We start from the raw sequence: 26816 nt of genomic DNA, 5'->3' as shown, positions 1-26816 counted from the left end.
GGTGGCAACATCAGCAGCCTAAGAGCCCAGAATGAGGAACTGCAAATCAGTTTCCATTGCACCTAGGACAGAAGTGCTTAACGTCAATCTTTCCGTTCCCATCCACGTCACAGTTCACACAGGCAGAGACATCCCTATTGCTGTGTGGACTCTCGGAACAGTGCGCTGACCAAAATAGCTTTCATTGGTCTTAAAACAGAAATAACTATGCTCCTAGGGACTGAATGCAACGCAATGAATGCATACATAATATTGGATGAACTCCAGAGTGAAACCACAACATGTTGCCAATCCAGCAGGTACTCTGGAAATCTGTAGCTCCTCCCATTGCAGCCAGTGGCCTGTAATCTCCTCTCAGAGTCCCCCAAATTGCTACTTTACCTGTTTCTGAGCCAACAGTTGGCGTGGTTGGTGAAAGTCACTCTGGCTCAGCACTTTAACTCTTCAGGGCTGAGAGACACGCTCCCAGTGCCACTATCCAAGGCTCTCGGGGGCCAGGCTGTGCCTTTGAGGGGATATGATGCAGAGATTCACCTCCCCAGGGGATGCTCTTAGGTGGAATATGCCTCAGGGAGCCCAATACCTGTCTGACCCCCAGGCATACAGGGGGTGTGCATGCTGCTGCACCATCATTTCAAACGGTGCAGTCTGCCCTCCTCTGCAGCTGGCCAGCTCTGCTGTGGCCCTGCCCCCTTTGGTGTACACTGTGTGCACCAAAGGAGCAGGGCCTTTGCTCCCTGCAAGATCAGGAACTTTGATTGACCCTGGCTCTTTGGTAGGACACACAATGGAAAAGGGGAGAAGTAGGTTCCTGGTATCCTCTTCATCTAGCACATGCAGATTATCCAGGGCTCGGGAATAGCCATCATTGACCTAACACATTCTGCTCTCAGGATTCAGAACTGAGAGTTGTAGATCCTGGAAGAGAACAGGGCTCTCTGTTTCTTCTCTCTCACGCTAATGGAAGTAACTTTTGTCAGGGGTCTCAAGTTCAGCTGCTTAGTGCATTCCAGTCTGAACTTTTTATCTTAGAATTATGTTAAGACAGAACAGTGCTTACACATCTAATGTAACCATTACTTCCAATGCATTGTTGGTCCTATTTGCCTTGTACACAGCCCAGAGCGAGCTACATTCGTTCTCAGTGAATAAAGTATTACTTTTTAGAAGTGTCTCATGAAAGGTCTCCTGTAGAAGAATGCCTCAAAGAGGAGAGAAAAATACTAAATTTCCTATTCAGAGCATTGAGGGTCTGATCAAAGAATTCCAGTGGGCTTGGATCAGGCCCTTTATCATCCTATTTTATGGCTCAAATCTGCTCCCACTGGAAATTATGCTACTGACTCCATAGGGAGCAGGGTCAGGTCCTTTAATTTATTTAAAGCATTTTTTCCCATGTGTTCAACTGCTTCATGAGTCATGCCTGATCCCATAGCTCTTTGCAGAAATGCCTTTAAAAGGGTAAATTGAGTTAGTTGCCTGAGAAAATCAATGTCTCTGCTGCATGCTGGGGAAATACATATTTGACTTGAAGCCATCTGTTTTCAAAGATGATGGGCCAACTACACCCTGAATAGATCTAGATTCTATGCACTGTACATCACACGGCTCCTTTTAATAATCATCATTTGCACTTTTGTCCAATGATCTCAAAGTGCTTTACAAAGGCAGATGAACATTACTCCAGTTGTACAGATGGTGGAAACTGAGGCAGAGAGGCTGAAGTCACGGGGAAAAAAAGCCTGCACCAGAGCGGAGATAAGCGTTTTCGGTGTTCTGGGTTCCAGTCCCACGCTCTAACTGCTAGGCTAGTTTGCTTCCTGTTTGGAAAGCCAAAGCCTGGAGTAATGCTATGAAATATCATGAAAATTGGCAAGGCATCACCAGAGGACACTCATTACTTCTCAGTGACTATAGCAATGGAACTGGGGTAGATGGATACTCTGCTTGGACAGAGGTTCTGGAATAGAGACTATTTTGCTTCATGGTGCTGCTTCAGATTAGCAAGGTTAAAATATTTTATTTCTCTCCAGCAGTCATGATTCCTTCATGTTTTAATACAGTTTCATTAGCACCAAGGGTAGCATCAAGCCAGGAATGAATTAGATCACAACGCCACATCTCCTCCCTGCACCCACCCCGGCTGCAATGGTCTGGTTTTGGAGTCTGTCCGAAGATACTCCTGAATGCAGTCATTCTATGGCTCCGGATTATGGACCTATCAAGAAGGGATGATTGTCAAAGAAAGCAACGTGCACCAAATTGCAGTCTGGGATTGGGCTCAGGCAGGTATTTGCTGGCTGTGTACTTCTACTGATGCATGGAGTCAGAGAGAAGCTTGTCCCAATCTAAAAAGTTCCTTCTTACTCATGGTAGCTCACAATTCTTCCTCATCTATGCATTTCTAACATGCCCATAGTTAATGTGCCCAAAGTGCTTATGCTGCCATCCACACAGTGATTTTTCTTATCATGAACATCTGTTTCCCAGTTGCGGGATCTGATACCCAGATATTACAGCGATGGGCACCTTAAATAGGTATAATAAATGGTGCAGATTTAATCTGCAAAGGAGATGGATTTCTCTTGCAAAGGGCTTTACTACCTCTTTTTGACAGGACCTTCAGCCTAGGACTTATTCAGAAGGCCATGCAGTGGGGCAAGAAAACTCTCCTCATGTGCATCCGAATGAACCCCAGTGAGTATGCCTCTTTCTGCTAGATGGCCATCTTTACAAAACTTGGTTTCATATTCCCCTGGAAACCTTGGCACTGCCTCAGCCTGTCACTCAATTTGTCACTGATCTCCCGCCAGTGGTAGCTTTGACATTGACCTTTTCACATACAGAACAAACATGGATACTTTGACTCTATTTTTAGGACAGGAGCTGCCAGACCACATGACTTCATCAAGGAACGGATTTTTGCTTCCTGTGAAACTGTGAGATAAAGAATTGGGAAAGGGTCTGGGGAGCAGGAAGTGACCTACTCTATCAACGGCACGGTGCTGGAATAATTTGTATAGAGGGGGTGCTGAGAGCCATTGAACCAAACTGTAAACGCTGTACACGAGTCCGCATCCCCTGCACTTATGATCCAAAAGGAGCTGATTTCTTGCAAACTTCTGAAGACAGAGCCTGTAGGATCAGGCAGACATGAACCCCTAACTCTGTATCAACCGTTGTCTCAGTGCTGAGGAAGCCTCTTCATTTTCCTCTCACTTTCTGAGAGGATCACCCATAGAGTGAGCAGCCATAATGCTGGCTCCAGGCACAGTATTAGTGAGAGTCCTGGTATAAGTGATACTGAGACAGCTTTAGAGCGCTGCTAGAAGGAGGTCAGGGAAGATCCTCCCTGGGCTAGCAAAGGCTGGAAGGGAGCAGGCCTGCACCACCACTGTGCAGCGGCTGCCAAGGTCAGTTCTGCCCCTGGTACAGGCTAGAGCAGCTCTGAGGGGTGCCCTTCTTCAGTCTGCAGCCCCTCCATAGCCCTGGACATGGACAGAATGCCCCCTGAGCAGGGGGGCGGAGGCAGTGCAGAGCTAGCTCTGCACATCATGTGGGGCCCCCAGAGAGGGGGGTATCCCCCAGCAGGAGACACGTCTGCCCTGCAGCCCTATTGTACCAGCCAAGCCAGATACCACCACTTTCTTCTTCCTCCCACACCTGCCATTTCTCTGCACCAAGGAAGTGAAAGACTGGAACCCAAATGCAAGTGCGAGGAAGTGAGCGGAGCAGTGCCTGGTGGCAGCAGGGGGGCTTTACACCCACACGGAATGAGCCCCTCTACTTTATAGGCAAACCAAGAAGTAGGGCGAGCCAGCACAGAGCATGCACCTGCAGATGTGTAGCTGTTGCCTGATCCTCCCATGTGCACAGGTGTAACAGCAGAGCACATGCCTTGACTTCCCTGGCATTCCCCCCCCTCCATTCACACTAGTGGGCGTGAAAGGCCCCATGTGCTCACTTCCTTGGTCACTGCCGCAGCATCTGAACTCAGGTTCCCCTGGTGTGCTACTAGCATTGTTCCTCTCTGACCCTCAGGCTCATCTCTTCCTTTTCTGACCCCACAGCAAAGGACACCCGAGTGACATGAAGGAGGTAAGCAGGATACATGGATGCCCTTGGTCCACACTGGCGCCACCTTGTTTGCACTTTGCTTTCTTTCACCGAGGAATCTGCAGTGTAGTAGTGGGCTTTTGTTTTACTCTTCTCCATTGCTAATGGTTTTATACCTTTATGGTTCCTCCCTGTGGCAGTTTTCTTTCTTTGAGCCGTTTTATTCACCCAATAACTATGTACCTAATCTGAAGCAGCTACAAACTGTTGCTTGAAATAAGACATGGCATGGGGTTTCCTCTTATAAACGCTCAGTTATCCCTCAGACCCAAGTTTAATGAATGCCCCTAGGCCGATGGTTCTCTCAGCAGGTCAGCAGCTCAGCCCTCCAGCTGAGCCACACACACTGTCCCCTGTGTGCCAGGGTCTACCGTCCAAATTCTTATCACTGCCCTGGTACAGGGCCATAGCTCTAAAGCTTATCCCAGCCTTCTTCAATCACCCAGCCAGGGCCCCTCTCAGTACCCGCAGCAGGTGGTGTTTCAGCAGGCCTCCCTGGGCTCAGTCTTCAACCAGACCAATGGGGCCTACCTCAGTACCCTCACTGGCATGGCCGGGTTCTATGCTCAGTCCTGCTGGGCTTCAGCCTGCCTGCACTGATCTTCCGCTGGTCCTGCTGCTCTTCTCACCAGCCAGGCTCCTGGTCTTCAGCAGCCTTCCCTAGGCTCCAGTCGTGCCCGCAGTGAGCGCTCCACAGGGGCTGTTCACAGTACTGTGCTGCTCTTCAAGCCAGCCAGTCACCCAGTCTTCATTCCTCAAGCTCTACACAGCAACCAAGGTCCCTGCACTGCTGCTTAACTTATATAGGACCTTTCTCGACCCTGATTGGTCTCTCCATCAGCCCCTCTGATTGGTTGTTCCTCTGCAGCCACTCTAGGTTGCCTGGAGGACTTCTCTCTGCTCTATTCTGGGGCAAGGTGACGCAGGACCACAAGGCCTCCAGCAGGGGGCCTCCGGACCTAGTCCACCCTGGCACACTAAGGGCTTGTCTACATTACGGGCAGCGATCGATCCAGCAGGGGTCGATTTATCGTGTCTAGTCTAGACACGATAAATCGATTGCCAAGTGCTCTCTCGTTGACTCTGGTACTCCACCAGGGCGAGAGGCACAGGTGGAGTTGATGGGAGAGCGTCAGCCATCAACTTACCACAGTGAAGACACCATGGTAAGTAGATCTAAGTACGTCGACTTCAGCTACGTTATTCACGTAGCAGAAGTTGTGTAACAGATCGATTTCCCCGCCACCCCCCCAGTGTAGACCAGGCCTAAGAAACTAGACACATCTTCCTCAGGGAATTGTGTATCCTAAATGTGAGCCTAGTGCACTCATGAGTTTGAATGCAGTTTTTTTTAGGTTCCTTTTGAATTAACATCTTTGAACTCCTGCTTCAAAGGCATATTTCTCCAAACCCAGAACTAGTTTAATTAGGCATTGTTCCAGTTCAGATTCACCGTCTATAAACTATTTCATTTGATGTTGCTCTGTGCCCAAAAAAAAAAAAAAAAAAAGCAGGAGGCAGTGTTAGTTTCTGATGCATAATACAATATCCATATATAGCCCCTTCATTATGACTCTCCAGAACAGCAGCTGCAATATTGATGAACATTTGCTATACAGTACTCTCCCCCAAACGCCTACCGCCAGGCCCTGAGCACCTGATCGGTAGCCAGCCCTGGCTGCCCAACAGCTGTGGCTGGTGCGTGCTGAGCACCCCCTATTTTTTTCCCAGGCGTGCTTGAGCCCCACAGCACCCACAGAATCGGTGCCTATGCTATCTGAGCATTTCAAAGTCTTTACTGTATCTATCCTCAAACACCTCTGTAAGGTAGGGCGGTGCTATTATCTCCATTTCACAGATGGGGAACTGAGGCACAGAGAGGCTAAACGACTTACCCAATGTCACACAAGAAACTGGGAATTGAGCCTGGGTCTCCTAAGTCACACACTAGTGCTCTCACTACTAGACCATCCTTCCTCTCTACTCTACTCCACAACTGTGGTGCTTTATTGAACTGTAGGCTTGTGATAAAATCTGACTTGTACTTGGTTAGAACAGCACTGTATCTTTCTGTATGCCAAGGGTATTACCCATGATAGTGAAGCGGCTGTAGCAGACAGCGTGTGGGTTCTCGTGCTCTGTGGTACATACACTAGCCTCCAAGGAGGATTTAGTGAGGGAAAGGAAGTGGTGGCATTTGGGTGGTGTTAGACAAAAGGCAGCGGAAGCGACCAGACTAGGATAAGAAGTAATACGTAGGGGTCTTTTCCTGTGTCATGGGGACCTGGTAAGTCTGGTTTCAGTGCTTCGACTGTCAGCCAAATTATTACTACTTCATAGTTTTTTGTAGTCAAGCAGTCTTCTTGGCTAGCCTTGTGATTGCACAAGGTTGTCATTTAGCTGCTGGATTAATCCTTCAAAGGATGCTCCGTCATTCCCATATACACAAACTCTACGCATAGAGTAGGTTATCCCCTCCATGTAGCAGTATCTGTTTAATACCTCCCTGTAGCTGGGTGACTACCCCGCTCCTGCCCTGAAGGGGTTAAAGCAGCCTGGGAGAGGGCTGTGAATGGGAAAAGCAGGCTGATTGGGAAAGCAGCCACATCTGTGGCCATCTTAATCAGGGTCCAGCTGGCCCTTACAAGAGGGCTTCCTAGAGAGAGAAGGACCTGGCTGCCTGGGAAGTTCAGAAGGGTACCTAGGATGGAGCAGTGCTAGGGAAGAGCTGGGGAGCTCCAGCCTAGCAAAACTGCAGGCCTAATTAAAGGCCTACAAAAGGTGCTGGGGCTGCAGAGGGGCAGCTCAGAGATAGGCAGAGACAGCTGGTCCAACCCCCCATTGCTGATGATGAGTGGTTTGTAGACTGCAGTCTGCCACAGGGAGTGGGGGCTAGATGGTGTTTGGCAATAGCCACTGAGGTAAGGTGGGGATAGAGGGTTGGGGGTTCCCCTGGGTGGGGAGACCCTGATTGTGGGTTGTTTCTGGGGGGGGCAGAACCCAGATGTAGAGCAGGCACTGGGGTCTGGGAGGGACATGGGGGCCAGCACTTGGCAAGACACTGGCCTGCAGAGGGTGCTCTGTGTCGAAAGAGCTGATTCCCTAGAGGACCAGCAGGAGGTGCCACGCTGGTGAGTCCTCGCCCCACCACGCTCACATTTCAAGTACTAGCCATTTTCTATCCCTACAGTGGGGAGGCTGGCTTGTTGTTGGAGGGAAGTCAGGCAGCACTAGTCATCTGGGAGACCGGCGTATCCATGTTTGTGTTATGTTCTCAAACACTTGCAAGATTTGCTATGGGCATGGCCACAGAAGTGTTGGTGTTGCAGTTGTTCCCTGACGCCCCAGCACTGAGCATCCTGCTGTGGGCCATGTTAGCACAGACAAGGGGGATGACCATTGCAGGCACCTGAGCTAAAATTTTCAAAAGCCCATAGGTGACAAGAGCCTAAGTCCCATTTTCTGCCCTCTGCAGCCAGAGGGGCTCTAGGCATGGTAGTAAACCAATAGCAGCTGCTAAAGCCACAACCTAGGGGCTGGTTCACTGTTTCACTCCACCTATGTAGTCACTTACTTCAGTGCTACGGGGGCGTAAAATGCCTCCAGATCCAAATGGTAACATTTGACATCCATTTGTCAGTGGTGTAAGTGACAATAGTGAGTAAGGGCCCCCTCAGGGCTCTGAAGGGAATTCCAACATGTTTGTACTTGGCTCTGGTACTGCCATAAATATAAGAAAACACACTTTCCATAGCTGAGCTTTGTATTCAGGGTGCACGGCCTACACTCTCTGCCCCTCTGCAGGATTGCTGCTTGAGCCCCTACAGTTGGCAGACACCCATGGTAGATCAAGTTTTGCTAAAGAAGGTTGCTGGACTGTCCCATCTTGTGAGGTCAGCATGTGCCAGGGCCCCCCTCACAGCTGCAGTCCTATTTAAATCATCTCCCAGCTCTAAGGATATTGCTTTGACTGGAGCTGCACATAATTTTCCCCTCCGGGAACTACCAGAGTGGTGCTAAATAAAGCCAATTATATTAAGGGGGCTGCTCACAGACAGGCCTGCAAAGCATTCAGTGCTGTTATGGGCAGGAAAGTATTCTGAATGCCTCCTGGCAGCTCATCTAGCAGGTCACAGAGCAGGAGTAAATCAGTCCCTTCAGTCTGACCCTGTTGATGGAATTGCATCTTTGGAATCTGCGCTATACCTAGCTAAACGAAAGGAAAGAACCAACATTTGATGCATGGCTGAGCCAGAAATGCTGGCTAATGACCTGTCCCATCTGGTATTCGCATATGTGGAAGTCTGAACTGTCTGATAGTTTCACTCCACTTCTGCTGTAGCTCCACCTATACCAACATGCTTTCATTAACTGTGACCTGCAACTGGGAGACAGCACTAGGCTTGGGCATTCTTTGGCTACTTTATGATGAAAAGAGAGAGAGCAGGAAATGTTTATATACAAAAAAATCTGTTGGCTTTTACAGTAGGAATTTAAATCTCCGCTAACTCATATGGAAGACTAATGTCATTGGGAGTCACCAGGCTGTGCTTTTCAAGACAGCAGGTTAGTGTCACCTTTAGATCTGCCCTGAGCAGTCCAGGAAGCAGACTGTGAGTTTATGGAACCTGCTTCCCTTCCCATGCTGCTATCCATTATATGTGCATAGTCTGTACAAGGGAATAAGGACTGAGATGATCTAGCCCAGTGTTATATATTCTATTTACCTGATTGCATAAAAATAAGATCTTCACCAGTAAGAGTTTCTCTGTCTACGTCTTTGCCTAAGCATATTTGAAGGTGTTGCTCCTGCCTATAGGTTAAACCCACAAAAGCAAACACAACAGCTCTTTGTGCCAAAACATTACAGATTCTATGGCAACTGGCGAACTAGTACAATTATAGGTTTCAGAGTAGCAGCTGTGTTAGTCTGTATCCACAATGCCTGGTAGTGCGGGGTGGCATAATTGTACTAAAAAGAAAAGGAGTACTTGCCACGAGTTCTCCTTTTCTTTTTAGTACAATTATGCCACCCCACACTACCAGGCACTCACTAGATGGCACATAAGAGAAAATCTGGACTATTTTAGAACTAACTCCCTCGTAGTCATCATGAATCCAAGACTCAGAGGGAATCTCAGTCAAGCTCGGTCCCCTTTTTGGCAATCTCCATATCAAGGCCAAGGGCCATGGGGTCTGAACTCCCCTTTTGCCCCAGAGGCAGTCCCTCCAGGTCAGGGTTGAGTGACCCCTTGGCTGAGCAGAGTGGGGAAGTTGCAGGGCTGCTGTCATCTGTGTTGTACTTGGTCTGGGCATTACCAGAGGACTTTAGCTACTAGTGCTGCCAGTCTAATGCCGTCCAGCTAAACTCACTCCCGCGCTTACAATACAAGAGCATGACTTTCAGCCTTTGCTAGCCTCCGGCTCAGTTAACCTGCGGTCAGTCCAGCTCATAGCCCAGGATGGTTTTTGTGTTTTGAGGTTAACACATAGTCCATTGCTGTGCTTTTTGACCTACTGCATGGTGTGCTATTTGTACCCTTTTACTCTCAATCTGCCTTCATTCTCTTCTTAGATACCAGTTTGGCCTTTGATTATAATAGGTAGTTTTCTTGTACAAAAGAAAAACCAAGGTCCCCATCCTGGAAACACTACTTAGACTGAGCTCTGTGGGCAGGGATCACCTTTGTGTTCTGTGTTTTTACAGCACCGAGCAGGATGGGGTCCTGGTTCATGACTGACGGTGTTAGATGTTACTGCAACACAAGTCCTCAACAACAACTTAGGCACAAGGAGGTCAAAGGGACTCCTCAGCAGTATCAAGTTACTCGCATGCCTGTGGCCCTAATCCAGTAACAAGGTGGCATCCTGCAAGCACAGAGAGTTCCATTGACTTCAGGGGACTCCACACAGGTACAGGGATCATCTATCCATGCAGTGCTTTTTGGAAGCTCAGTGCCTTAGTGTTTATAGGGTCAGGGAACAAACATTTAACAGCAGATGTTTGTATAAATGGTTTATTAGCAGAAAATATAGATGTCATGTCATTAGTTGCTTTATTGTTTTAAAAAATGTGAAGGAATGGAAACAAGAAGCGCATCACAAATTTCATCCATTGTTCTAGTAAACAACATCACATATTCTAGTATTTCAGTCACCATGGAGGGGTTGCTTATTTACAGCCATTTTTAAAAAAAAAAAACAGGAAAAGATAATGTCTGTGCAAAAGTGTAAGTGTGGCAACTGTGTTTACGGGTCTGCCTCAGGCTGGACATACCTGAGTGCTACTGTCCATTTATCCAGAAGTGCATTAGGCTTTATCAGAGGGACCTGTTCATCTGCTCCTCTGGTATAAACTTAAAAGACCATTTTAAAAAAAAAACACATAGTGGTCAAATTAAAGATGGTAGGGTAAGTGTAACCAATCAGAGTGGAAGGAGAGTGAGACCCTGAATGCTTATATGAAATCATCGTAACCTCCTTATTGTCCTTTTTGTGGTGTTCACTGTCCTGCATTTCAGAGATTTTTCAAAGCACCAAGGCCATGGGTGTTGGGTACCTGATTCCCATTCATGGCTTTGAAAATCTTCCCCCTTAAGGTCTTCACTTTGGAAATGTACTTCACAGTGTTATGGCTGGAGAATCTGACCGGTCTAGAGGCCTTCTACAGAGTCTCCATATGACTATTCCCAGCTGAACAACAAAGGTAACACAAGCCACTCCCAGCAACACAACTATAAAAGAAACAGAGCACCCTTTATTATGTGTGAGAGAGCAAATAAATTGTCTTTTTACAAGAGCGGGGGTAACTGGGAGAAGGGCTACAACAACAGCAAAGGAGGAGAACTCCAAACAGCACCCAATATCTCCCTTGAATTATTTAAACCTTGTCTTCACATTTACTGTGAGCAAACCCTAGAGCCTGCCCCTCAGCCAGAATAAGGTCTTATCACCACCTAGAAGTTGTGCTGGTTTAACTAAACCAGTATATCTATACCAGAAAAACCCTCTTAGTTTAGACGCAGTACTAGCCGTATAAAATGGCTTATACCAGCATAGGCCTTGTCTCCACTAGAGAGGGTTTGCCTGTACAGGTATACTGGCAAACTTTCCTAGTAGAAACACAGCTTAGATCAGCAGAAGAGTTCTTTTGCCAGCATACATTATACCAGTTTCCTGAATGAAATAAGTTTAAAAACACGGTTTTTGCCAGTATACCTGTGCCTACACTGGGCCTTCTGCCAACACAGCGATGTAGGCTAGGGGGCGATTTCTTCACATTCCTATCTGACATAGCTTGCAAAACTTGTACCCAAGCTAGCGTTTAGGCCGGTTCCCCAAACTAGCATAAGCTCTGTTGGCAGAAGCGCATTTATACCACTATAAACGCATTGACACTACAGTAGAGCTTTTACCAACAGAGCTATATAGGGGCGTGGGGAGAATCCCCTTAACTGACAGAATGACACCAGTAAAACTTTGTAAGTATAGACCCAGCCTGAGTGGAATGGGAGTGTGTGCAAGCTGGGGCTCGAAGGAAATCGGAAGCAACCCTCCCCCAGGCCACAGAGTGGCAGCAGAGCTGCTTTCTGGCTGTTGCTGCTACTGCATCCTCTGTGGCGGACGTGCTACCTCCACCTCGGTGAGTTGCATAGCTGAGCTCTGCCAGACTTGCCCCTGCCCCCTCCGCCCCATGGCTCTCCCCACCCCCAAACCCTCCTCAGCAGCAGAGTGGAGGGAGCTCCTGTGGCGCACCAGGGGTGCAGATGTCTTGGGGCAGCTCTCCAAGTCCTATCCCACTTGCATCGTGGGAACACATCCATTCGGCGTCCCGCAGGTGGTGATGGAGAGTGGGAGGGGATGGAATCTGCCCCACTAACAAATGAACTGGGGTGATATTAAGGGTATGCTTTCCACCCCAAGCACAGCAGGCCCTAGGGCAATCACGGCAGTTTAAGGGTCTTGCCTCGCTCTACTCTCACTCTGCAAAATTAAAGACGTCTCATAAATCCCTCGTTGGCTTTTAAAGGTCCCCTTTAGCACGAAGGACCTTCTCCCTGCCCACAAAGATGCGGGGGGAATGACATGCTGGAAACATTCAGAAGAGATTGGTGGCCTCTTCTAGATAAAATGAGCTTAAACATTACAAGGACCCACCTGTAAAAACACTGTTGTCAGTTGGAGATGAAGGGGAGTAGTTCTTCCACACAATGCCAGTCAGTGCTACAATGACCACGGGGTAGACAGTGAGATTATACCGCACATACTTGTCAAGCACAAAGTTTTCCAGAGAAAACCTAGGAGGAAATAAAGGTGGCAAAAAAATGAACATCCTGTCAGTGGATTTCCCCACCCCACCCACAGACAACTTCTTTAGGGAGCAGGTGGGAACAAGCATGGAGTTTGCCAAGGCTGGATTAGGCTATCTCTGTCACTTCTCAGAGCCTGAGAAGAGCTCCAGTATGGAGCATGTCAAAAAAGGTGGGGGTTCCATGGAAACCAATAAAAAAGAATAAAATTCATTTTTGTCCGATTTTTTTCATGGAAAGTTTCTATTTTTAGGTGGAAATTCCAATACTGAAAAATTTTGGCTGAAAACCAAAATGTTTTGTTTCTGAAATGCTGCCGCGGTGCCTCCTGGGAGTTGTAGTTTGGGTGACTCAAGCTCTCATTCTCCTATATAGGCTGGGCTCCCTGGTCAGACTACATCCCAATGAAGCACTGTGGCAGCATTTCCAAATAAAAATATCTAGCCCAAACCCTGATATATTTCTGTTTATTGGATTTACGTTTTTTTGACCTTTTTTGCAGAAAATTTTGTTTTGTTGAAAAACTCAATTTTCTGTTGAAAAACAATTTTGATGGTAAATTTTCAATTCGCCCCACTCCAGTACCTTGAGCAGAACTACCATTCTCCACTTGTGTTCAGTCACTGAAGAAGCTGATAAGGCCCCTTCTCCTACATGGTCCAGCAAATATCTAATCATAGTGTCTGAGAGTGATCCTGATGCTACTCACTATGAGTCAAGAAGTGAGCAGGATCCAGATGGCCGGAGATTTTTTTAGGGACAAATGGGAGCCTATCAGTGTCACCTACCATATTACCAGTTCAAAGGTAAGGATGGCCAGAGAGGTTGCAGTTGCAATCTTATTAGATACATTCCCACTGAAGATCAGCACCACAGCAAAATTCAGCAGAGCGGCAATTGTGGTCCATGTCGCGTACAGTGCAATCCCATTTTGCACCTGTCATGTAGAATAATGATACGCTGAGGGATGATAAGAAATAAACATTCTGTATACCTCTACACCTGCCACCCCTCCATGCCCCAATGGGTGGTTAAACTGGCACTGGTATGGCACATTGGGGTAGGTGCAGGACGCAGAAAGCCCCACTCAATAGGTACACTCCTAGCTTCACAGTGGCTCCATCAGCATTATTGCAGAGAGGGGTTTATGGGAAGAAGTAAGGCTGGTGGCTCCACACCTATGCAGATCCTCAGCCATACCCCTCCAGGGAGGGGATGTAATGCCCAGTGGCCAAGGCAGGTGAAGAGGCAGTCAAAAGCAGTAGGCAAGTGTGCACAGTGGTTGGGTAGCCAGCAGGTCAATCCATATCAGAGACTGTCCAGGCCAACAGTCAGAGTTCTACAGGGATCAGCCAGAAGATCCAATGGAAGGGGCCAGGTCAGTGGGGGCAAGGCGGTAAGGTAGAGACAGGCAAGGCAGTCTCGGCAGCAGGTAATAGGGTGTTGCTCAGACAGCTTCCTCTTCCTGTTGGGCCTTTATATAGTCCAAGTACCCATGGAGACTGCTGCCTGTCCAGCTACTTAGGCCATGGTGTGGCCATGGCTGCTGTGGGTCTGTAGGCCTTCAGCTCTAAAGCTGTTGGTCAGGGGCTGCAGCTAAGGATGCTGCCTCAGGACTTTGTGGACCTGGGTTCAATACTGGGCCCTGATAGGGTAGTGCACCAGCTTCAGGATTGGTTGTATAGAGGCTGCACTACCCCTCCACAGCCTGGGTTGATGGAGTCCATCCCTTACTAATAGGTGCAGTTCTCTACCCTCACCCTTCATTGTGCCTGGGTTTGTAAATTTAGGCTTGTTCCATGGAGTAAAATTTGGGCCATAAACAGCAATACATAATTCCTAATGAACCTTTTGTAAACACTAAGCCAAATGGATTCATCGTGTTGAGTGTTGGTGTGATGCCTATAGTTCCAAAGGCTGAATTCAGAGTTGACTCACTGTCTGTGCCTGTATATGGATCATGAGTCCTGGAATCTGACTATAACAAGTTGTGGGGAGACAGGCTGGGGCAGGAACGCATATCTGGGGTAGGTCAGGACTGTGATCTGAAGAGTCTCATCTTTACAGACTGCCTACTGCTGAGAAATCCTCCCTGGTCTCAGACTTGCATTCTCACCCAACCCACTTTTCCACTGCATGTTCCCAGTTAGGAATCAAGCAATCAGAGGGGAGGGTCAGGGAGGACATTTCAGTCAGGGGAGCGGTTACAGTAGACCAGACAGCTAGGGGGTGTAGGGTTTCTTGGTGGTGGGGGGTGCGGGGAGGAGGGTAAGGAGGGGAGGTAGCAGGTATGGAGCTCTTTTCTGCTGTGGGGAGATGGACGGAGGGAGGATCACATGTGGCTGAAGATATTCAACATCGTTGCCTCTGTGCAATGTACTGAGCACAAACAGCCAATATTCTAAACCAGTGGTTCTCCAACTTTTATTTTTTGCAGACCACTTGAAAATTGCTGAGGGTCTCGGCGGACCACTTAATACTCTTTCCAAATGGTGTTTGTACCGTTAGCTAACTATTGTAAAGCGCTTTGAATAAAAGTGCTATATAAAAAAAAAGTTATAATAATTAATGTTTTTTTGTTCTACAAATAAAAGCACACAACACCTATATTAATATCAGTAGTCTTACCTTTCTAATGCAATGGATGTGTGCTCTCTCCCCCGCCACGGCAGCCCCCGAGTTGGGGCTGGGAAGGAGGGGGGTCTCTCCCTCTATCCCCCACCGCAGCAGCCCCCGAGCTGGGGCTGGGACAGAGGGGGGGGTCTCTCCTCCGCCACAGCAGCTGCAAAGCTGAGGCTGGGAACGGGGGGTGTCTCTCCCCAGCAACCGCAGACCTGGACCTGGTGAAAGTCACCTCTTGCTCTCGCCGTCGTAGCCCTGCATGTCCCAAATTCCCCCCAACCCCTCTTCTCACCCCACCTTAGAGGGAACTATCTACAGACCACCTGAATGGAGCTCGCGGACCACTGGTGGTCCGTGGACCACTGTTTGAGAATCTTTGTTCTAAAGGTTGGGGGATCAATCACTTTCATCCAGAGCGTGGAACAAAAGGAAAAGGCAGAAGAAAAGTTTCCACTCCAGCTATACATTCTTAATATGGTCTAATGGATTAAGGACTATTTGGGGACAATCTGGACTGTCAGTCTATACGTGAAGCATCGTGAAACAGATGAGGGGCTTATCTTCCTCCTATCGACTCCCATGCTGTCAACAGATGAGGAACTGAGATACAAGGGAAGACTGAAGATATGTGCAAGGGGTGTGAGTTAACACTGGGGTAGGAATCATAACAACATTGTGCATCTGAACTTCGCCACCTTTAACCCTGCATGAACGTGGCTGTATAGCTTTTCTATAAATAACAGTGCTCACACACAGCATACCAGAATTCGGATGAGCCACAGATCTGCTTTGTGAGACTTTAGGAACCAAACGGCATGGATATGCAAGGATCGGTGTGAAATGAAGAGACCAACGTAACAGGTAAAAGGGAGGACTGCCAGGAGAACCAGGGCTGAAATGAGATACCTCGGGGGAAAACACATGTGATACAGTATTTTAGCTAAATTGTATTACATATCAGCGCATTGGATCCCTCACCTTATAGCCTTACTCTTGGACTCATAATGACCCTTAACAGAGCTAATCATTACATGTAGCCTTTACTTAACCTATAGCTGTTTTACTTTGTTATACAATTCATGCTGGTATTTAGCAACTGCATTCCTCTGGCAGCCAATGACAATATGACTGCAGTGCTGCGCCCGTGAAATGACTATGATCATAAAAATAACCAAAAGCCACAAAATTAACTGGCTTAATGAAGAGTGGTACAAGATGACTGATCCTAGCTTCCTGCTTATATTGACAGTATGCAGGAATGGCAAGTTGGAAGAGATTTTAGATTTAGATATCACAGATCCAACTCATGGGCCAAAAGCAAACATTACACAAAACAAACATGATATAAAGGCTTCCTTTTGCCTAGTCCAAGTGTATTAAGACATAAAGCCTGATTCCCTGGCCTAGGCAGTTTTACACCAATGTGACTCAGTTTACCTCGCAGGGGTCACACAGGGGTGAAAATGGTGTAATGCAGCAGTGAATCAGGCCCAAGGAGCGGATTGCAAAAATCCTCTCTTCACAGTTCACTTACTCTCGGTCCCACAGAAACAGCCATCCAACATTAATGGAGTTGTTCAGTATCCACACCAGATAGAACGATATTGGCAGTAAATCTGGCTCTGTGTAGACCCATCCAAGTTCATTCCTGCCAATGAAAAGCAGGCATCTGGAGAAAGCAGTACTGACTGTCAGGAAGATCAATCATTGCAGGTCTGATTCTCCTCCCACTTACAGTGGATTGGCACTGGCTGAAGCCCACTGACGTGAAGGAAGTACTTTCTGTTTTACGCTGGTGTCAGTGAGATCTGGCCTCGTGGCTTTACAAAGCATGCTTTCCATTTAATTCATTCATAATATCCATGATATGTCACTGCGTGCTATGCACACCAACTACATCGAGATTATGCAATATATCCTAGTGTTTGTGTGTCTGCTGATGGTTAACCTCAGTGTCCTAGACTCATTTAGTATTCAGGCCTACTGCATCCTTGGCCTCTCCACTGAGACTGGGAAAACCCTGTGCAGAGGTTGGTGTCAGTAATGGCAACATGTTGTGAGCTGCATACCTGTCTAGCTAGGGTTGAGCACACCAGCTCATTTCACATATGTCGTTGCATTGCTACCAGTAACGTTTTTGGCTCCCAGCACAGTCTGGAACTGCAGAGCTGAGCGATTCATTCTCATTTACAGTATGGCTCTATTATACCACTGTCAGCAGAAAGGGGCTGCCATGAGAATCAAGCCAATCAAGTTTTGTTACATGAGTTCCCCACAGATCTTTGCTAGTCCATTTAGCCTGGCTATTTCTTGCCCACTCAAAAAGCTCCCCAGGGGCCAGTGTATATAGTGAACACAGATCTCAGTGTCTGCAGACTCTTATACCGTGAGCGTTGTGGAAACGACACTGTGGCCCTTCTCCACCACTTCCTACATCAGTGTAACGCCACTGATTTCCATGGATTTGCTCCTGATTTACACCGCCATGAGAATCAGGCTCTGTGTGTTCTGGTAAAGCAGCATCACAGTATATCATTTCCCAGCACTCCAGTTGAGTAATATGGTGCACTGGTGCCAATCTCTGACCATGGTAATCCTGCTGCCCCCTTAGTGGGAAAGGCAGTGGTACTTAAATAGCTGTGTATCACAGAGACAGTTAGGGGCAAGGGATCATCACAGATGGATCACCCCATCTTCATTCAAATCCCACCTCTGACCTCACTCTTTCCACCAGGCCCACAAGCAGCAAGTCAAGGCTAATACTGAGACATACTTAAAAACAATCGTAGCCAGTCCCTCCCCTGGACTGCCCAGTGTCTCCTGGGTGTCCATCTTGTCTAGGTTGCAAGCACTTTGGGGCAGGTCCTGTCTGTATCTTATGCCTTGCACAGGGCCATGCACATACAAATAATAAATATTCACATGGGACCAGAAAACAGAAAGCAAAAAACTGACAAAGATCCTCAACTCAGTGTCAGCTCAGCTATGGTAGTATGTGACGGAGACTCCTGCATTCAAATTCTATGGAGAAAAAATACCTTCTGCAGATTCCTGACAGTGCATAACCCAGCCATGCAAACTGCCAGGCATAGATGACATTCCAGATGAGGAAGGCCCAGCCAGCTGGTGTGAAGTCGGTGTTGTACTTGTTTGAGATGTTTCCAACAGTACTTAGGAATACACCTGGAGCAATGAAGGTTATTGCAGGAAAACATGTTACTGCACACAAGTAATGGGAAGAGCCCACAATTCTCCACGCCCTCTCTCAGGCTTTACTCATTGCATCAGCATACATCTGTGAGAGCTGATAGGACTCTCTTGTCAAAATGATTCCTGTGTTGTAATGGGGTTGTCTTTGCAGAATCACTGAATATGTGACGATCCTCGCTTATGAAGGCCAGGTGTGACTTCGAGCAAGTTATACAAAGAGAACAGAATTGCAGCTACACAGAACCAGAAAAGCCAGTCAGGCTTGAAAGCCAAAGCTGGGAGTGAGCCGCGATATGCAGAGCTGACAAACTCTGTTGGTGTTGTGAATTGGCGGCACTGATCTTTATAAACAGGCAGCAGTAACAGAAGAAGCTCATCCTTTCTTGCTGCCAAGTCACTGGGTCCAGGTGCTATATAGCCCTCACTTGTGGGAGGGTGAGAGGGGGCTTTCCTTGTACACCGCTCACATAGAGCCTGACCCAAAGCCCCCGTGAAGTCAAAGGAAACTAAACCAGGCAGAACTGCCCCCAGCAGTGGGAAGAAATCAGAGGCTGTTCCCTCCCTATTCCTCTGGGGAGCTCATGGCATCCCAAAGGGGACAGGGAGGAGGCAGGGTATGTCACCACCCCCTACACACCAGCCAGTGTAGTTGACAGGATGGAGGGATGGGAGGTTGTACCCTATAGCCCATCAAGGGGCCTAGTAGTAGGGAGTATGCTGACTCTTTGAACCTGGGAAATGCCCCCCAGTATGCTCTGGGGAAAAGGCAGCTGTAGGGCCATCTCTTACTATGGGGAAAAGACTGGGAAACAGCAGAGGGTAAAACGGTGACAGAGTAGGAGAGGCAAAGCATGAGAATCTCTACCATTAGGTGCCTGACTAATAAACCCACTGAATTGGAGGAGCTCAGGCTTCAGAACGCAAGCAGTCGTGTGTTCTGGGAGCGACAGGCGCCTAGTCAAATCAGAAACATCTGCTAGTGTTTACCTTTGAATGCCCCTGAACCGGCTCCAGCATTGAGCCCCACCATGACTGTGTAAGTGGCCAGTGCCAGAAGCATTACGAAAATCTTCAGTTTGTTGTGTGTAAACATCTGTCGGACAGAAAAGGAAAATCAGAACAGAAGGAAGCCAAGCAGAGTTTAATCCCCTCATTCTTAGATTGTTGAAGGCAGCCCAGCCTCCTGTGGGGCTGGTGTAACATACACACCTGGTATAAGATGGTCCAAAAATGGGCTATACATGCTTGTAGATGGCAAAGTAAGTGGCTGTAACTCGCAGCAATTCCGTGGGTATGGAAGACAAATGTAACGTATCCCAGGTTGCTATTCAGGGGGAGAGTGGGCACAAGTACTCCCATTACGTCAGTGGGACTACTAAGAGTGAAGGACTGGACACCAAGTGAATGGAGAAACAGAGCAGGAGACATAGTAAGGGCAGCACATTCAGCAGACTAAAAAATTCAAATGGACCATCCGAGTGTGGTCAGAGCACCAGCATCCTTGAAAGCATGGACCCATTTACTTAGAGGAGCAATAGAGGAAGGACACTATAGATTAGAAATGCCCGGGGACATATTGTGAGTGTGTTTATGGACCAAACAACTAGCAAACATCTGCAAATCTGTCTTCTTTACGTCACGATCACATTTATACTGGATCAGGCAAACCTGCCATTTTCCCTGCTTTTTTCTAGGTTTTTACACTACTTCAGTCTTCTACTCCGGCTTCACACCAGTTCCTTCAGTGTAGCTTTTTCATGTTCATCTACTGACTTTAAAATCTGTGAGTCTATGAGTCTTTAATCCTACAAAGTAATCTTTTATTTTCACCATGGTATTACCTCTCCATCTATTGGCTAGAAATAAGATTTAAACTGCTTTAACAGCTTCCGGGTATTTTATAGATTTTAAAACCTATACATCAATTTTTTAAAGAGGCATTTGAAAATATAACTGAGGTTTTCTCAAATAATATCTTTTAGGCAAGTATTTTGACATCTAGGGAAAATGTTATGGCATCTATCAAAGTAAACTTCCATACTTCGGGCATATGATTTTTTTATTCGAGTTTTCTGCATCAAATAAATGGCAGCACAGCAATTCCTTCTATACTTGATAGAAATAAAAAGTGAATGGTTCTGAGTTGATAAGGGTTAAATTAGTGAATTCCAGGTCACACATGAATGGATAATTTTAGAGTTCTGTCCTTTGTTCCTGGATTTAACTACACCCAAATGCACCATCGGGAAGTGGGAGGGGAAACTTGCTTTTTCTCTGTTCAGTCCAAGTGAGTTTTTTTCTTATGTGTTTCTTTTGGATTGTTTTATTGTCAATTTATTTCAATTAAAATCCTAGATTTCAAATGTAGGGGAGATCATTTAAATAAAAGACGAAGATTCTGATTTGGATAATACCAGCATAAATCTGGAGTAATTCCCTCAACTTTACTGAAGATATTCTGGATTTACAATGGCGTAACCGAGACCAAAATCCAGCATGAGTTCTCTTTATTAGCATATTTGGAAGAGGCCTTTGATTAGAGAGTACTGGGGAAAAAAGTATTTGCTTGTGGAAATCTGGGAGGGAAAATATTTATGCCTTAATGACATTTTCACAAGTTACCTTTCTCCTACTGCCTCCCTTTGATTCACTGTTGACAATAAAGGTTTTCATTATTTTCCTAGCTGCAATTATAGGTCATGCATGTTGTTTAGAAGATTTAGAAATATTACTCACAGTGTTCCTCCCAATGCTGATTTCTGGGACGTCTTTCAGCTGTGCTTCTGCTACTTTCCAAGCTGGAGTCTCACTCTGCCTCTAGGAATTGTGCCTTCAGGCTTATGTACAGAAGAATTTATACAAAGTTAGGAAGATCAACAGCATGTCCTCCTTAGAAAGCTAGTGGTTATTGAATGGACTCTTTGTTTTGCACATTGTTTATTGTAGCCTCTGATTGGCTGAAGCATCTTGAAAGCAAAGCTTATACAACAGAACTGTGGTTACTTAACTCAGACCTGTTATATCACCCAGAGTCCTGCTGCCCATCTTGAAACCTGCTGATAGGGAAAATGACTAGTAAAGCGCATATTTGTAGACTTCCTCTTATTTAATATTTTGCTGTCCCTATGATATATGAATCTAACGCTCTGTAATTCAGTGGAAAAAAGACACTAACACACTATTATAACTAAAGAAGATGATACGGTATGTCAGACAGCTCCATGTGTTATGTAAAGTGGAGGGGTTACTCCAAAACAGCATAGATCCCAGCACCATTTTAAAAACAGCTGCTTCTTTTTTTTATTTAACCAAAAAATCTGGCTTTTAACGATCACATTCATCTTCGCTGTCACCCCTGCATTTCTGTTGCTATAAAAGTACTGGATGGAACATAGTGTTCCTGCTGGAAAAAGAGATGGCTTGCCAGATCCCTCTCTTCTTCAAGCAGGAACCACTGAGAGTGGTTTTTGTTTTATGGACTTATTAGCCAAAAAGAATAAAACTAGGGCATTTAAATAGACTTTCTGAGTGACTCCCTGCACGCTAAACTGTACTGTTGCAGCACAGAAGATGGTTAAGGAGTGGTGCTGAGTAGAGCTGGTCGAAGATTTTCAAACAAAATGTTTTTTATCGGAAAATGTCGATATTTTCAAACAGAAACTGTCGTGAGAACCCAAACTGGCCACCTTCGAACATTTTTGAAAAACATTTTTGAAAAAGCCAAAAGCCTAGAAATTGTCAAAATGTCCCGTTTTGACAGTTTACAAAGGAAAAGTTTCATTTTTCAATTCAAAACAATTTTTCATTTTGAAATTTTAATCAATTTAGACCCCAAAAAGTTTTAAAAGATTTTAAAATGTCAAAATCTAAACGAAACATTTCAAAATGATCCAAATAACACATTTGCATTGACCCAAATGGATTTTTTTTTTCAGATTATTGGTCTGTGAACATTTTTCAAGATTTTGACTTTTCATCCTGTTTCGGAATGGGGGGGCGGAATTGAAATCTTGAACTCTCTCATGGGACAAGGAAACCATTTGCCACCCATCTCTAGTGCCGAGCCTCACCGCGCCAGCGTTAGTGTCCCTGGTGGAATGCTTCCCACAACTCCCAGCTGTGAAAAGGCTGCACACCTGCCACTGCATCCCATATGGGAAGCAACTTACTACACCTTGTGTGACCGGCCAGCTTGGCTGTTGGGTGTGTAAGGGGGTGGAGGCATGGCCTTGCCTCCTGTCTCCTCCCTGCCCTCCTTTGGGGTTTCCTGTGAGCTGAGAGGAATATGTCCCTCTGAGAGGAGGGACTGGATTCAGCGTAGTCCTTGTACAAGCCACCAGAGCAGAATTCCTTGTGCGCTCCCCCATACTGTCCACCCAACTAAGAGCCAGCCAGATTTGGTCCTGATTAAATACTACAGACCTAATTCTAGCATCCTTTCTCATGGTGAGTCAGGGTGGCAGAATCAGACCCTATATGATTCGGAGAACTCCCATGGAGCTCATCAATTCTATAGGAGACAAAAGCATTAAGGAAATAAAGATCTGGGAAAATTCAGAGAAACAGCTGGATTTTGGTGAGACTCAGAGTAATTAGAATGAGAAAACAATCAGACAATCCGAATACTTAGCACTGGGAAAGCTCTTTACTTCACCAACCCCAACATACAAATATTTACTTCTTACCCACTAGGTTTAAGCATGATTTGTTAGTGCAGGACATATCAGTGAAGGAGAGTTGGCATCCTCCAGGTCATTTGCTTATAATCTCTGTGGATCTTATATCCTCTCAATAATACAGTGTGAAACTAACCAGATCCAGTAAAATCCACTGATTATTTGTGGCTAGGTGCTGCTTGCCCCTTATGCATTGGGGAAGGTGTGGTGTCTTCTTTCCCATGCATAGCCTGTGTAAGGGTCAGGCAGAATGGCAGTGCCCAATGCTTTTGGAAGGGCAGGGAGAGCTGCTTCAGGGTGCCTGCAGTTCTCCAAAGGAAACAGGCAGGAGGTTGAGGGACATGGCTCCACCCTTCCCACAACTGGCCAGCGGAGTTAGTTGGCAGGGAGGGCAGGCAGCAAGCTATACCCACAAAGGGTGCAGTAGCAGGCACGAAGGCTCAGGAGTCTCCAGAGGAGGCATGGCTCTGTGCTGGCTCATATCTTATCCTTAACTGCAGGAACTAGAGACCACAATGACTTTGGTGACACCTGTCATACCCAGAACAGCACCTCCCGAGCTGTGGCACGATACAACATTCTCTGGTGACATCGGTGCGACTCTCGGACAGCACAGGAGCATGATGCAGCCCCACAGAAGCTGGAGTGCAAGGTAAGAGGTACATCCGGATTTCTGTTCAGCCATCACTCCCGTATACACTGGGACCAGCAGTAACAACTCGTCAGGCTCTATGTGCCAAGCTAGCCTGAGCGCCCCACTGCCCTGAAATTAATCTCTTGATGCCCGGAGTCTGATTCTTCTGACCTGAATTCCAGTGTTGGCAATACCACATGCAAGCACTGCCATGGAGTTCGATTTGCAGCCTACACGGGGAGGAACTGGAGAGCTTTATAGCTAGAGATCTCCCGAGAAAGAGTTTGCACTGGGGGCTGACTCCACCCTTCCCCAGTATAAATATGCTCAGTTGCCACTGTACATAATATGCTAAAAATACGCTTCCTGGGGAGGGATTTTGTTTTCAGTGACTTTATAGAAGCCACAAATGCTACCAATGACAGCTCACTCCAGCCAGACACCGACTGTGAGCGTGAGGAGGATATTTTCTCTCCAGGAAGGAGATGAGAGTACTCTATTTGGTTCTATGTCTTTGCATTTATTTATATATACATATTTGTTTGGTTATACATCTGGAGCACTGTATAATTTAAACGCACCTGGTCCCAATCAGCCAGCTATCCACCACTCCAGCCAAACCAAACCAAACCAAACGGACAAAGAAAACAGAATAAAAAAAGGACATGGGGCTGAAAAAGGAAGAGAGAGAGAGCTGATGCGAAAATCAGGTCCATGCGCCAAGTCCTGAATGCAGACACTGGGGGAGGGGACTCTGGCAGACATACTACAGAAGGGGTGCCAGGGACAGGATCCCTTAACTGAGCAGGCACTGTCCCTGCCTTGCCCCAGCTTGTACCTCAGGACAACTTGACCAATTGCAACGGCCTGAAGGACTTTGTGGAGATGCAATTTGGTACCTTAGGACTTGATCATTGAGGACTATAAGCAAAGCCTTGAACTAAATTCATTTGTGGCCTAATGCAGCGGCTCTCAAACTTTAGCAACCCGAGGACTCCCATTTTGATTGAAAATTTTTCGCGGACCCCAAGCCCCCCGCTCAGCCCCAGACCCCACCCCCACGCCACCCTTCTCCCAAGGCCCCACCCCCATCCCACTTCTTCCCACCCCCTCTTCACACCTGTCTCTCCTCTTCCCCCCCTCTTTCCACCCCGTCCCCCAAGCGTGCTCCACCCCCACTCTTCTCCCTCCTTCCCAGCGCCTCCTGCACACCGCTGAACAGCTGTTCCCTGGTGTGCAGGAGGCACTGGGAGGGAGGGGGAGGAGTTGAGGGTGGGAGGGGGTGGGGCCTGTGGACCCCATGAAGTACCCTCCTGGACCCCCAGGGGTCTGAGGACTCCAGTTTGAGAAACCCTGGCCTAATGGATACCCCTGCTGAGTGACCTTGAGCAAGTTACTTCCCCGCTCTGTGTCTTGGTTTCTCCAACTATAAAATGGAGATAATAATAATACTGACCTGCTTTTGTAAAGTGCTTTGAGGTCTACTGATGAAAAGAGCTGTATTACTGTTGCCAGTGCAAATCACTGAGGGTAGGGATTGACGACTGTCTCCTTCCTACGAAGGGTAGCTGCTCTCTGCAACTGGTGAAGCTTCCCGGTGAAAGTCAAGTATAAACTCCAAGTAGGCATGAAGGACAATGACGTGATAGCCATATGAATGACAGGGGTGAGATCTGCATTAGGAAGCAAAAGACAGAGAAGTCTAAGATTGCTGTGGCCTTGGTGTCTGTAGGGGGGCAGTTACCCCGCTCCTGGGGGGGAAAGGTAGGCTGATTGAGGAGGTGGCCACAGCTGGCCCAGATATAAGGGCTAAGGAAGGAGCTGGGTCAGTCTCACTCCAGCCTTGGAGTGGGAAAGGCCTATCTGCCTGGGAGCATAAGGTACCTGAAGTAGAGCAGTTCTGGGGAAGGGCAAGAGAAGCCGGGGAGCTCCGGCCTGGCAATTCCCCAGGCTGAGGCCTTGTTTAAGGCCTAAGCAGGTACTGGGGCTGCAGAGGTGCAGCCCGGGGATAGGCAAAGGCAGCTGGTCCAACCCCCTTGCCAATGATGAGTGGCCATTACAGGCTTCAATTTGCCCCAGAGAAAGGGGGAGTTAGATGATGACTGGCAGTAGCCACTGAGGCAAGGTGGGCATAGGGGGAGGGGGTTCCCCTGGGTGGGGAGACCCAGGGTGTTGGGGTATACTGCAGTGGGCAGAACCCCAAGGAAAAGGGGCACTAGGGGCTGGGAGGGACACAGGGGCCTGAGGCAGGAGAGACACTGGCCAGCAGGAGGCACTTCAAGTGTTGGAATTGAGCTGATTCCCGGATGACTAGCAGGAGGCACCGTGGCCGTGAGTGCTCAACTGTGAGTGCTTGTGACCTTGAGGTTCCAACCCACTTCAAAACTGGTAGCCTTACCCTCTGAATACTGGAGGGCGAGGAGGAATGCAAACCACAAGTCCCTCCAAGTACTTTCCCTGACCTGTTGTCATCATCTCGCGTGCATCTATAGACACAGCTGTATCTAACACAAGCCAAAATGGCTGCCCAGCAATCCTGCAATGGTTGCATGAGATGGAATTTTAAAATGCCGAGCATCTAGCGCTGTGGAGGAGTGTTATATAAATGGAAATGAATGAATGGTAATAAACATTACCCCTAGCAGTCTTTGCAAGATCAGGAATTAGTTTGTAACACCTTTGGGGCATGGACCTTAGCTTAATAGCAGTTACCATTTATTAATTATCATTATTATTATTATGATGGTAGTGCCCCAACCAAGATCAGGGACCCATTGTGTTAGGCACTGTACATACACTGAGGGTATGTCTACACTGCAATTGGGAGGCGCAACTGCAATACATGGAGGTATATCCAAGGTAGCTTTGATCAAACTAGCTTGTTAAAAGCATTACAGTGTAGCCATGGCAGCCCGGGCTAGCTACCTGAGTACAGACCTGCCCAGGAACCTAGGTGCACATGCTGGTGGCTAGCCCATGCTGCTGCCTATGCCACTGCAGCTACACGGCAATTTTTAGTGAGCTACCTTGGGTATGCCTACATGCGCTGCCCTGATTGCAGTGTAATCATACCCGTACTGAGCTCTTTCAAAGAGCTCACAATCTAAATAGACAAAGGCCAGGAGGCAAAACAGAGTCACCGAGAAGTGAAGTGACTTGCCTGAGGTCACCTAGCAGGTTACTGGAAAAGTCAGTACTGACTCCAGTCTGTGTTGCCTTTACCAGTACCTATCCATAAGGAACCTACCA

The 26816-nt window shown here is 47.2% G+C and overlaps 1 protein-coding gene across 2 annotated transcripts; it reads right to left on the bottom strand.

Moving 5' to 3' along the window:
- Window positions 1-10123: 10123 nt before the first annotated feature.
- Window positions 10124-25259, bottom strand: LOC114019724. Of its 2 annotated transcripts, none has more exons than XM_043543972.1 (9): window positions 25024-25259; window positions 20994-21094; window positions 19245-19350; window positions 18086-18230; window positions 16582-16716; window positions 15809-15953; window positions 13214-13362; window positions 12274-12413; window positions 10124-10850 (listed from the first exon to the last, which is right to left on the bottom strand). In XM_043543972.1, exons 3-9 carry the CDS (start codon window positions 19348-19350, stop codon window positions 10738-10740), a joined length of 933 nt encoding a protein of 310 aa, XP_043399907.1. In that variant the 5' UTR covers window positions 20994-21094; window positions 25024-25259; the 3' UTR covers window positions 10124-10737. The 2 variants fall into 2 exon arrangements, with proteins under 2 accessions (XP_043399907.1, XP_037751992.1); XM_037896064.2 differs by having other exon boundaries at window positions 16582-16695.
- Window positions 25260-26816: the final 1557 nt, after the last annotated feature.

Source organism: Chelonia mydas, chromosome 3 (assembly GCF_015237465.2).
Source record: "Chelonia mydas isolate rCheMyd1 chromosome 3, rCheMyd1.pri.v2, whole genome shotgun sequence".
NCBI lineage: Eukaryota > Metazoa > Chordata > Testudines > Cheloniidae > Chelonia > Chelonia mydas.
The sequence above is the reverse complement of the archived record's forward strand: the minus strand, read 5'-3'. Positions and strand labels throughout refer to the sequence as shown.

Excerpts from the sequence above, each read along its gene's own strand:
- LOC114019724 (XM_043543972.1), bottom strand. The coding sequence starts at position 19,350 with ATGTTTACACACAACAAACTGAAGATTTTCGTAATGCTTCTGGCACTG. Across the intron at positions 16,717-18,085 it reads CTGTCAGGAATCTGCAGAAG|ATGCCTGCTTTTCATTGGCA; the intron begins GTATTTTTTCTC and ends TGCTTTCTCCAG. Across the intron at positions 10,851-12,273 it reads TGACAACAGTGTTTTTACAG|TTGTGTTGCTGGGAGTGGCT; the intron begins GTGGGTCCTTGT and ends TTTCTTTTATAG.